At 67.3% G+C, this 10878-nt stretch overlaps 1 protein-coding gene across 1 annotated transcript; it reads right to left on the bottom strand.

The window, feature by feature from the left end:
* Nucleotides 1–425: 425 nt before the first annotated feature.
* On the bottom strand, nucleotides 426–10679 carry LAMB2 (laminin subunit beta 2). Its single transcript, XM_082487744.1, has 33 exons — nucleotides 10557–10679; nucleotides 10223–10386; nucleotides 9975–10110; nucleotides 9720–9793; nucleotides 9409–9597; nucleotides 9263–9326; nucleotides 8232–8434; nucleotides 8024–8144; nucleotides 7551–7739; nucleotides 7298–7477; nucleotides 7109–7221; nucleotides 6921–7000; nucleotides 6708–6843; nucleotides 6404–6559; nucleotides 6187–6314; nucleotides 5987–6104; nucleotides 5676–5868; nucleotides 5453–5596; nucleotides 5096–5327; nucleotides 4857–5020; nucleotides 4552–4776; nucleotides 3791–4005; nucleotides 3606–3702; nucleotides 3165–3537; nucleotides 2909–3093; nucleotides 2590–2831; nucleotides 2316–2519; nucleotides 2090–2234; nucleotides 1512–1719; nucleotides 1277–1418; nucleotides 993–1169; nucleotides 758–917; nucleotides 426–676 (listed from the first exon to the last, which is right to left on the bottom strand). Exons 1-33 carry the CDS (start codon nucleotides 10597–10599, stop codon nucleotides 540–542), a joined length of 5337 nt encoding a protein of 1778 aa, XP_082343870.1. The 5' UTR covers nucleotides 10600–10679; the 3' UTR covers nucleotides 426–539.
* Nucleotides 10680–10878: the final 199 nt, after the last annotated feature.

The following is a 10878-nucleotide window of genomic DNA, read 5'->3' on the forward strand; positions in this document are numbered from 1 at the left end:
CATGTGACTCACGACAGGGCTGGCCGCAGGCTTGTTCCCTCCCTCTCCCGGCGGCGCCATGGCAACGACGCCCGCCGTGACGCCATCACGGCACCTGAGGAGCGACCCGCCCCCAAGGGCGCGACCCGGTCCGGGGCGTTCCCATGGCAACGAGCTGGGCGGCGCCGCCGGGCCCCGGCCTGCAGCGAGTGTCCCGGGCCCGCCATGTCCCCAGACCCCACTGCCAGTCCCCCAGCCAGCCCTTGGCTCCCCCAGCCCCACCTTGGCTCCCCCAGCCCCACGGCCACACAGTGTCCCATACCCGGGGGCTGGCAGGGGCAGGCCGCAAGCAGCTCCCACCCCGGGGGGCTTAGGGAGGCCTGGGTGGAGGCTTAGGGGCCCCCTGGGTGGAGAACCAACGGCACGGTGCAGAGGCGAGGCAGTCTTGCTCTGTAACTTTATTCAGGCAGGGGGATGCCCCACAGAACCCACCCTGCCCACCACTCCGGGGCAGGCGGAGGCCAGGCAGAGGCAGGGGGTGTCCAGGCCCCTCCGGGGAATCACTGGCAAGTGTTGTAGATCTGGACCTGCTGGTTGATGGTGGCCAGCACTTCCCTCATCCTGGCCTCCAGCCCGCCCAGCTGCGCTGCCTTGGCGTCCAGCACCCGCTCGTTCCGCTCGTACGCCTCCTCCAGCACTGTGGGGACGAGGGGAACACAAGTCAGCACAGCCCCCTGCCACCACCACTGCCCCGCCTGACCCACCACACTGGCCTCACCTCGCAGCCGCTGCAGCTTGCCCTGGGCATCCTGCAGCAGCCCGGCAGCCTCGTCCCGCAGCTGCTGTGCCCGGCTGCTTGCCTGCCGCACACCCTGTGCCCGGTGCTGCACCAGCTCCTGCGCCGTCCGGTAATGGTCCCGCAGCAGCCCCTCCAGCACCTGATGGGCAGTGGGGACGGTCAGCGAGACCCCCGCAGGACTGCTGCCAGTCACCCTTGCTCCCTGCTCACTCACCTGCTTGGCCTCACCGGCTCGGTCCCGCGCAGCACTGGCTGCCTCCTGGGCACGTGTGGCTGCCAGGCTGTTGTTGGCACGTTTCACCTTCAGAGCATCTGTCTGTCCATCCAGGACCCCAATTCGCTCCATGGCACCCACCAGTTGCTGCTCTGCACTCATGGTCTGGGCCTGCATCTGGGGACCAGTGGCATGGGCAACAGGCATGGCCAGGGTGCCCCCACCATAGGGACGTGGCCCTACCCACCCCTGTGGAGCTGAGGTCACGGGGACTGGGCCCTTACCATGCCGAGGGCTCTCTCGCTGTGCTGGATGTCACTGGCAGCATGGTGCAGCGCCTGTTCGGCCATGCCCTGGGCTTGCCGCGCCTCCTCCAGTGCCTGCTGCACTGCCTCAGCCGTGCCTCGCACCCCCTCTGCCCGTGACCTGCAGCCGGGGCAGCACAGCCTCAGCACCAGCTGGGGCTGGGGGGCGCTGGGGAGCAGTGGAGGAGCCATGTCCCCACATCCCCGGGCTCACCTGGCCCGCTGGGCGTCCTGCAGCAGCTGCCCAGCCTGGCGCACATCGCCAGCTGTCTGCTCCAGGATGGCATCCACGCTGGCCAGGCTGCGCACCCGCGCCTTGATCTCCTCAGCCAGGCGGTGGATCTGGGCCGGCGCGGCAGGGAGTGACAGCTCCAGCACCCGGCTGGCTACCACCTCGATGCTCTCGGGGTCAGCCCCCTCCTCTGCGGGCAGGAGCCATCAGTGTGTCCCCTGCACCACCCCAGCGCAGAGGGGACAGGCAGACCGAGGGGCGGTGGAGGGCAGGAGGGAGCCATGGGGAGGGAGTATGGGGCAGGGGAGGGAGGCAGAGGACAGTTGAGGGGGCATGGGATGGTTGGGGCAAGGCAGGGCAGAGCCCATGCAATGCAGCATGGGGCAGGGACTGCACAGTGGGTGGTACAGCCCACATGCAGTGCAGGGACCATGCAGTGTGGTGCAGTGCAGTGCAGTGCAGTGCAGGGCTGGTGCGGTGTGGTGCAGGTGCAGTGCAGGTGCAGAGCTCCACAGCACTGGGCAGGGGCAGCCAGCCCCCCCCAGCACACCGGCACTCACGGCTCAGGAAGGCCTTGACGTGGCTGATGAGCTCCCGCAGCTCCTTGTTGGAGCTCTCCACGCGGGCCCTGGTCTGGTTCGCCTTGTCCAAGGCTGCCTGCGCCTGCAGCCGGGCCTCATCTGCCTTCCCCTTGACCTCTGCCACCTAAGCAGGGACAGAAACCCTCAGTGCCAGCCCCAAGGGCTGTGGGGCACAGCCATGCCACCCACTCCCACCGCTACGGACCTTGTGGGAGAGCTGGGCCACGTCGCCAGCAGCCCGATGTAGCTCCTCCTGGGCATGGCGTGCCCGGTCCAGTGCGCTGTCAGCCGTGGACACAGCCCCACCGCAGCTCAGACCCCCGCAGCGCCGTCCCCCGTCTTCATCCCGGCACCCGGCTCCCCCGCAGGGGCTCTCAGCACAGGGCACGTCACCCAGCGCACCGCAGACCTGAAAGGCAGCATGGGGTCGGGGTGGCTCTGGGCTTCATGTCCCCCCAGGTCCCCTCCCTGTGTCCCACCTTCTCATTGAGTGGGTGCAGGCTCAGTGCTCGTGCCCTCGTTGCCAGGTCCATCAGTGCCCGCCGACTGGCCGCATTTTGGCGGTTGAAGTCATCCCGCCGGCTGGCCAGGAGCTGCTCGGTGCGGCGCCGGGTGGCTGCCGAGGTGCTGACAGGGCTGGGCACGGTGCGGGTGGAGGCGTCTGCCCGGCGCTCAGCCTCCCGCGACTCCTCATGGGACTGATGGATGCTGTCGTAGGCACCTGGGGACAGCAGGGACACTGTCAGACCCCCAGGCCACAGCCCTGCCGCCCCGGTCTGGCTTGACTATGTAGCTCACCAAGGAAATTGGAGGTCTTAAGAGCATGCAGCCGCTGTTCCAGGTCCTGCAGGCTGTGGTTGAGGGCACGGGCACCCCGGTCCACCGCACTCAGAACATGGCTGGCATTGAAGTTGGCATCCTGGGCAGCTGTCAGCTCCCCCTCCAGCCGTGTCAGCCTCTCCGTCGCCTCCCCAATCTGCTGCCTGCAAGGAAAGGGGGTGAAAACCAGCCCCTGAGGCCACCCCGGGACCCGTGCCCCACGCTGAGTGCTCACCGCAGCCCCTCTGTGGCGTGCGTCAGGTGGGCGGCGGTGGCAGTGGTGGCATTGCGGGCGGCCACCACGTTACGCACGGTGGCGAGGCTCTCCTCCAGCCGCTGGAAGGTGCCCTCGAAAGCGCCGGCGGCCCCAGTGTGCTGCAGGAGGCTGGCCCGCTGTGCCAGCACCCTGGTGCGGGCAGCCAGGTCCTGCACCACCCGGTCCCAGTCCCCGAAGCAGGGGTGGCAGGGCTGGCAGGTGGGGAAAGCGCCAGCGAAGCCCCGGGCACACTGGTCACAGCGGACTCCAGAGATGCCAGGCCGGCAGTCACAGTGGCCGCTGCTGCGGTGGCACTGGGTGCTGGCGACACCACGGGGGTCACAGTCACAGGCTGTGGAGAGAGTGGGGTCAGGGCACTGCGGGGCTTGCCACGGACCCCCTGCCAGCATCGGCTCTCACCTCGGCACTGCTGCCGCGGGTCGCCCCAGTGGTGCTCCTGGCAGTCGGCGCAGGTCCGGCCCCCGAAGCCCGGCCGGCATGAGCACTGCCCTGTGAACTAAAAGACAAAGCGTGGTCGAGGCTGGCACTGCTGCAGCACATCTCCAGTCCCATCATACCACCCCTGCACCCCGTCCCTCTCTGACCTGGTTGCAGGCGTGCGTCAGGGCGTGCTGGGGGTGGCAGTCACAGGGCTGGCAGCCCTGCCCGCTGCCCAGGTTCCAGAAGTTGGGGCTGCAGCGGTCACAGCTCTGGCCCTCCACATGGGGCAGGCAGTGGCACTGCCCACTGTGCCCGTCACACTGGCACTGCTGGGGGCCACAGGTGCTGGGGTTAGTGCCCAGCGTGTTGCAGGAGCAACCTGGAACCGGATGGGTGCTGAGTGGGAATGCGGATGGGGAAAGGGATGGGATGGGGATGAGATTGGGATGGAGATGGGATGGGGGGTGCAGATGGTCTGGGGATGCAGGCAGGGATGGGATGAGGATGGCGATGGGTGAGGGTACAGGCAGGATGGGGCAAGATGGAGACAGAGGTTAGGCAGGGACGGAGTGGGGACTGGATGGAGGTGGGATGGGAACAGCATGAGGACCACTGATGGGGATGGGATGCAGATAGGACAGGGACAAGGTTAGAATAGAGATAGGATGAGGATGGGATTCTGACAGAGCCAGGGTGGCAGTAGGTATGGGATGGCACGAGGATGTAGATGGAATGGGATGAGTTGGGCATGGGGACAAGGATGGGGCCACAGTGCCAGAGCAGAGGAGACAGCCCAGAGCAGAGCAGGGCTGCAGGGACCCCACAGTGCTGTGCATGAGCAAGGGCAACCATGGGTGCACATTGCCTCCAGGGACTTGTGGGACCGTGAAGGCAAGTCTCTCTCAGTGTGGCTGTGGGTACTCACGCCTGCAGCTGTGCTGCGTGGCATCCCCATAGTAGCCAGGCTGGCACTCAGCGCAGTGGGGCCCCGCTGTGTTGTAGAGGCAGCGCAGGCAGTGTCCTGTGCGCCGGTCGCATGCCTCTGGGTCCGTCATGTCGATGTTATCGTGGCACTGGCAGGGCAGGCAGCGCCCGCCAGGCTGCAGTGGGTCTCCGTAGTACCCAGGGGCACACTCATCGCAGCGGGGACCTGCCAGCACAGAGCGCTCGGCAGTGCCCGGGGATGGGGGAACCCCTGAGGGCACCGAGTGTGCTGCGGCAGATACCCACCTGTGTACCCAGGGCTGCAGTGGCAGACAACCTGCCGGGAGTGGCTGTCCTGGTAGCAGGAGGCGGCAAAGTGGCGGGGGCTGCCAGGCCCCTCAGGGCAGGGGCAGGGCCGGCAGTGCTGCCCGGAGCCCAGTGCCGGGTTCCCAAAGTGCCCAGCCACACACCTGCAGGCAGGCAGTCAGCAGGGGCCAGGGCTGCCAGTGGCACCCTGCCCTGGTCCAGGTGTATGCCCCGCTTACCTCTGGCACCTCTCGCCGTCCGTGTGGTCACGGCAGCGCAGGCAGCTGCCCGTCTGGGGGTCACAGTCCTCAGCATGCCCATTGCACTGGCAGGGCCGGCAGGCGGGGAAGCCCCAGTGGCCGGGCTGGCAGCGGTCGCAGCGTGGACCGTGGGCACCCTCACGGCAGGAGCACTGTCCTGTGGTGCTGTCACAGACGGTGCTCACCGAACCCTCACTGCTACACTGGCATGCTGAAAGGCATGGCACCCATGACATCTGCCCCCAGCATGTGGGGAGCTTTCCTCCCTAGCCCTCCCAGCCCCGGGGTGCCCAGGCTCCTCTCCGGGCTGGGGTGGCATAGCCTCGTGGCACTCACCTCGGCACCCACCAGGCCCAAAGCCAAAGGTTCCTGGGGAGCAGCGATGGCAGCGCCGTCCCACAACGTTGGGTTTGCACCGGCACTGCCCACCCTGGGTCTGGCACTCGGCGCTGAGCGAGCCCTGGGGGTCGCAGAGGCAGGCTGCAGGCAAAGAGCCAGGTAAGTGGCAGTGGCCGCCATGGGATGTGGGATGGGGCACAGGGCATGGGGCTGTACTCACGCAGTGCTCCATCGTGCAGGATGGCCGAGAGGCTGTGCAGGAGGCTAGAGCAGGGCTCGGCCACAGGCGAGGGCCCCGCGGCGTGGAAGGGCTGGGTGCAGCGGTACCTTTCAAAGGTCTTCCGACGCTCCATGGAGCCGGGGTCGCCCGCAATGAACATCTCCAGTGAGGAGTACCGGGGCAGGAGCACCAGCTGGCATGGGGGCAAGTCAGCAGGATGTCATGACCACCTCTACCCATGTCCCCTATCGCCACATCCTGCCCCTGCAAAGGCTTGGTGTCCCCTGTCCTACTGCCCGGCTGCCCCTCACCGAATCGATGAGCACGCTGGCAGTGGGATCCTGCCGACTGGTGGCACAGCCCAGCTCAAGGCGGATGGTGTAGGAGACGCCCCGCTCCAGGCAGACAGGCTGGGGCAGCATCACATACCTGGGCACAGGTAAAGCAGAGCATGGGCAGCCAGATTTCCCCCGCAAGCCCCGTCACAGCCTGGTCCCGGTGAGGCACTCACCTGGCACCAGAGGGGAGGCTAGCGGAGAGCTGGTCATCAGCTGGGATGGTGTTTCCACAAGGGCTGCTGGCAGACACAGGGCTGGGGCGCACAATCCTCACCCTCACCTCCTGCCAGGGCTCCGGGTGCTGCAGGCAGAGAAGGAGCTGTGCCAAAAAGCCTCACCGGCCAGCAGTCCCCACCACCACCCCTCAATTTGGCGATCCACCCTGCTCACCTGGGGCTCATAGCGGATGATCACGTCATACTCAGTGGAGAAAGGCACATTGTTCACGTGAAACTCCACCCAGCCACCTTCCAGCATGCGGGCAAAGCCTGTCCCCGTCCATGAAGCTGGGTGGTCCGTGGGGGGCTCACGCTCCACCACTGAGCCCTGGTGCGAGGAGAAGTTATAAGATGGGAGCCAAAAAATTGCTTTGGCCAGCAGGCACACTGCTCTGCCGGCTTGGGAACCCTGCAAAGAGCCACCCACTGCCCTGCTCTCCCTGATGTCCCACCCCAGGGACACCTTTGTCCCTTACCTGATGCAGCTGAGCATCCTCAGCTTCGTAGGTGTAATGGTCCAGGTTGATGCGGTAGAAACCAGGCTCCACCTGGCCACACTGCCGTCCCACCACATGGCTGCGGCACTGGCACTGCCCTGACTCCACAACACACCTGGCACCCCAGTGGCACTGTCAGCCCTGATGCTGGCAGGGATGCCCCTAGCCCCCTACATCCCCGCAAAGACTCACATGTTGTCACGAGCACCTCCAACATCGCAGTCGCAGGGACGGCAGCCCGGGAGGTCGTGGCTCAGCCCCCAGTGCTCAGGCTGCAGAGGACAAGTGTGTTAGGGAGTGCCCGGCTGTGGTGCTGCGGTCCCAAGTACTGTGCATGGCCCCCAAGCACCATGTAGGGGTCCCGGCACAGCCCCGCTCACCAGGCACTGGTTGCAGTTGCGCCCGGTCACCAGCCGTTTGCAGAAGCACTCGCCGCTGATGGGGTCGCACCGGCTGCCCTCAGGCACTGTGCCACGGGGGTCACACTGGCACCCTGCATGGAAAGCCAGCGGTGTCCGGAGGGGCCGAGCCACGCATCCGACCCCGGCAGGTGCCGCCCCGGTACCTACTCTGGCAGCCCTGCGGGTTGGCAGCACTGAGGCTGAAGAAGCCAGGTTTGCAGCGGTCGCAGCGGGGACCAGCCACATGCTCCTTGCAGCGGCACTGTCCCGCAATCAGCCCTCGGGCTGGGTCATCAGCGCCGTCGCACAGTCCCCCATCAAGAGAGCCCTCAGGGTCGCAGTCACAGGCTGGGGGCACAGGCAGGGTCAGGACCCTGACCCCCCCAGCACAGCCCCGTGCCATGAACCCCCCAGCACCAACCTCGGCACACTGCAGGGTCCCGCAGGTCCTTGCTGGGGTCCTTGTAGTAGAAGGGCTTGCAGAGGTGGCAACGGCGACCCATGGTGTTGTGCTGGCAGCCGTCGCACACAGCCCCACTGGCGTTCCCCGTGGCCAGGAAGACAGCCATGTCGAAGTGGCATCGCCGCGAGTGCTCATTGCAGTCGCAGCCTGCAGGGACAGCACCATGGCATGGCATGCGGCACCCCAACTTCCCACCTGGCAACGGCACCCCCAGTGCCAAACCTCCCCAGCCCTGACCCCCCTCACTCTGGTATGCAGCACTCCAACCCCAAACCTCCTAAAACCACAGCCTGCAGCACCCAGGACACCCCAAAGCCAGTCTGCAGAATGCCAGTCCCACCAACCACATCCCAGCACGCAGCACCCCAAAACCCCTGGCACTGGGATCTCCATTCTAGGAGCCAGAGCCAGTGCAGGTGCGGGGCACTCACGGTGGCAGGCGTTGGTGCTGGAGCCCTCGGCCGGGCGCCAGGGCAGGTCATGGTAGAAGTCCTCGCAGCGCTCACAGTTCAGCCCCTGCGTGTGGTGCTTACAGACGCAGCGCCCATGTACCTGCCGGGATGCCATGGTGAGGATCTGTGGGACCAGGCAGTGCAGCCACCCGGCTCTGGCACGGCACGCAGGGCCAGCTCGCCTTACCATGCCATCGGTGGTGGCGGGGACCCCGCTGAGTGGGGCGCACTCAGAGGCGTGCCCGTAGCAGAAGCAGTTCCCACGCAGCACCAGCTCATAGAGTGCGTAGTAGTACTTCTCCCGGATCTCCCGCCGTGAGTCCAGCAGGTTGTCCCCCAGCGTGTGCAGCTTCGTGAGGTTCACCCGCAGGTTGGTGACGCGCAGCAGGTCTGAGGTGGGGAGAGACCTGCGTTGGCACAGAGCAGCCAAGCTTGTCTATGCGCGGCTTGGCTCTGCCGTGCATGGCTGGGGTGGGCTGCACATGGCACCAGGTGTCCACACAAGGCTGCACACCATCAAGCTGGGCTGTGCATGGCTGTCTATGCCACAGCTTACTGGCACGGGCCTGCGTGTGGTTTGGCTCACACGCACGTGGCTGCACATGGCCAGATGGGGCTGCACGTAGCTGCGGGGGTTCAGCTCCTGTGCACGGGGCTCTGCAGGATCCCCGAGGAGATGCAGGCTGGGACCTCACCAGTGCAGCACAAGTGCCCTGGGCAAGGGCACTTTTCTGGGCAGTGGGGCACTCACCGCCAAAGGCTGTGCCTGGAAGATGGCTGTGCCTGGCGGGTGCAGCCTGGGGGCCCCAGCAGGACAGGACTGCTCCCCTGGGACTGCAGCTTCCCAGCAGCCCTGCCCTGCAGATTCCTCCCCTCCTGCTCTCAAGCCTAAATTTAGCGCTGGGTGATTAACCCACTGCGTCCTGTGCCTGGCCTGACTCCTCTGCCCATCACTGACCACATCCCGCACAACAGCCACCGCTCGGCACTGGGCTTGGCTCTGGCAGGGCTCTGGCACAGCCGTCCCCCTCTGCTCCCCTCAATGCAGCCCAACCTTTAGCTGCTCCCGCGGGGGGGGGGTGTGCAGGAGGGGTCCGATCCCCTGCAGGCTGGATCCAGCCATGACCCCGCCATGGAGCTCAGAGCAGGGAGAGAGCAGCCAAAATAGCTGCACCCAAAATAGAGCAGCCAGGCAGGAGCCCAGGGCAGGCAACTCACTCTGGATGGAGGAGCTGTAGGGGTCCCGGATGGGGATGGAAGGGTCCAGCACCCGGTAGATCACCTGGGGGGGAAGGCAAAGGCAGGGTGGTGAAGGGACACCAGGGGGATTCCCCAACCCTCCTGGTGTACTACCAGGGCCTCACCTCCCCCTCAGTGGAGGGCTCAATGTCGGAGTAGCGGGACTCGCAGATGACGTCATCGATGCGGCGTGGGGGCCCCCGGGGGACATGGGGGAAGGCAGTGGCGCAGTCGTAGGCGAAGTAGCGGTAGACCTTCCAGCTGCGTCCGAAGTCAGCCGAGCGCTCCACCAGCATGGCCGCAGGGCGGAAGGTCTGCGGGACACCCAGCTGGGACAGGGGACAGCCCCGCAGCCCCCGCAGGCCCCATCCCATCCTGTACTATCCCGTCCAGTCCCATCCCATCCTACCCCAGGAACCTGCATGCCGGGACCCACCTTGAAGGTCATGATGAGGTGGGTGAAGTGGAACTCGGCTTCCAGGTCCAGCTGGATGCTGACATGCTCCACACCTGGGGGCGGCATGTGTGACTGTGGGGAGCACCCACCCGCAGGTTCCCAGCGCTCATCCCCCCCAACCAGCCGCGGTCCACGGGTGCGGCCATGGCCTTTGGCTGAGTCACACTTCCTCGGCGTGGGAGGAAGGGAAGGAGAGCCCCCCGGGACGCCCCGCTGCCCCCGCCTGCCGCTCACCATTCTCCGACTGCCACCAGGCTTTCTTGGGGCGGGGGGCGAAGGTGGTGACCACGTTCTCGATGCGGTGGCTGTTGGCATTGGCGCGGGCATCATAGGGCCGCCGCGAGTCGCAGATGAAGCACTTCTTCTCCTCCTGCAAGCAGGGGGCTCGGCAGTGTATGTCCCCATCCCCATCCCATCCCTTCCCATCCCCATCCCCTCCTCCCCATCTCCTTCCCGTCCCCCCCAGTCCCCTTTCCGCTCACCTGGAGGTGGCTGACGATGCAGTAGGGCTGGGGCCGGCGCAGCCCGCAGGTGGAGGTGGCACTCAGGCGGGGGGATCGCCCCACCAGCAGGTCCCCGGTGGCCGGGTAGCAGCTGCCGCGGGCGCAGCCCTGGGGGGGGTCGGGGGCCGGGGCCCCCCCCAGCCCTGCGGGGCAGCGGGCGGCTGAGGACGCTGCGGGGGGCCGGGCCCCCCCCCGCCGCCGCCCAGGGCCCCTTCCGCGGCCGCCCGGAAACCGGGCAGCGGGACCGGGCCGGACCGTGTCCGCCACCGGGCCCCGCCGCGGGTGGGGAGGGGGGTGGGAAGAGCGGACTCACCGGCCAGCAGCGGCAGCAGCAGGAGGGCGCCGGGGCTCCGCATCGCGGGGCGCAACCGGGGCGCGCAAAGGGGGCGCAAAGGGGGCGCAGAGGGGGCGCTCGGCAGGTGCCCGGCCGTCCCGTCCCGCCCCGCCGGTTCCCGTTCCCGTTCCCGTCCCGGTTCCTCCCGCGCCCCCCCCCCCCTCACCCCCCTCCTCCTCCGAACTGGGCGGCGGGCGCAGCGCTCGGGGCTGCGCGGAAAGCGCGGGGCGGATCCCGGCCGGAGCGGGGAGGCAGGAGGCAGGCAGGAGGCAAGAGGCAGGCAGGCGGCAGGCAGGCACCG

Source organism: Vanellus vanellus (assembly GCF_965231255.1).
Source record: "Vanellus vanellus genome assembly, chromosome: 9".
Taxonomy (NCBI): Eukaryota; Metazoa; Chordata; class Aves; order Charadriiformes; family Charadriidae; genus Vanellus; species Vanellus vanellus.

Bases quoted from the DNA above. Each gene is read 5' to 3' on its own strand.
- LAMB2 (XM_082487744.1), bottom strand. From the start codon at position 10,599: ATGCGGAGCCCCGGCGCCCTCCTGCTGCTGCCGCTGCTGGCCG. The intron at 6,844-6,920 runs GTGAGTCTTTGC...CTGGGGTGCCAG, and splicing joins GGAGGTGCTCGTGACAACAT to GTGTGTTGTGGAGTCAGGGC. The intron at 2,520-2,589 runs GTGGGACACAGG...GCTGCCTTTCAG, and splicing joins TGCACCCACTCAATGAGAAG to GTCTGCGGTGCGCTGGGTGA.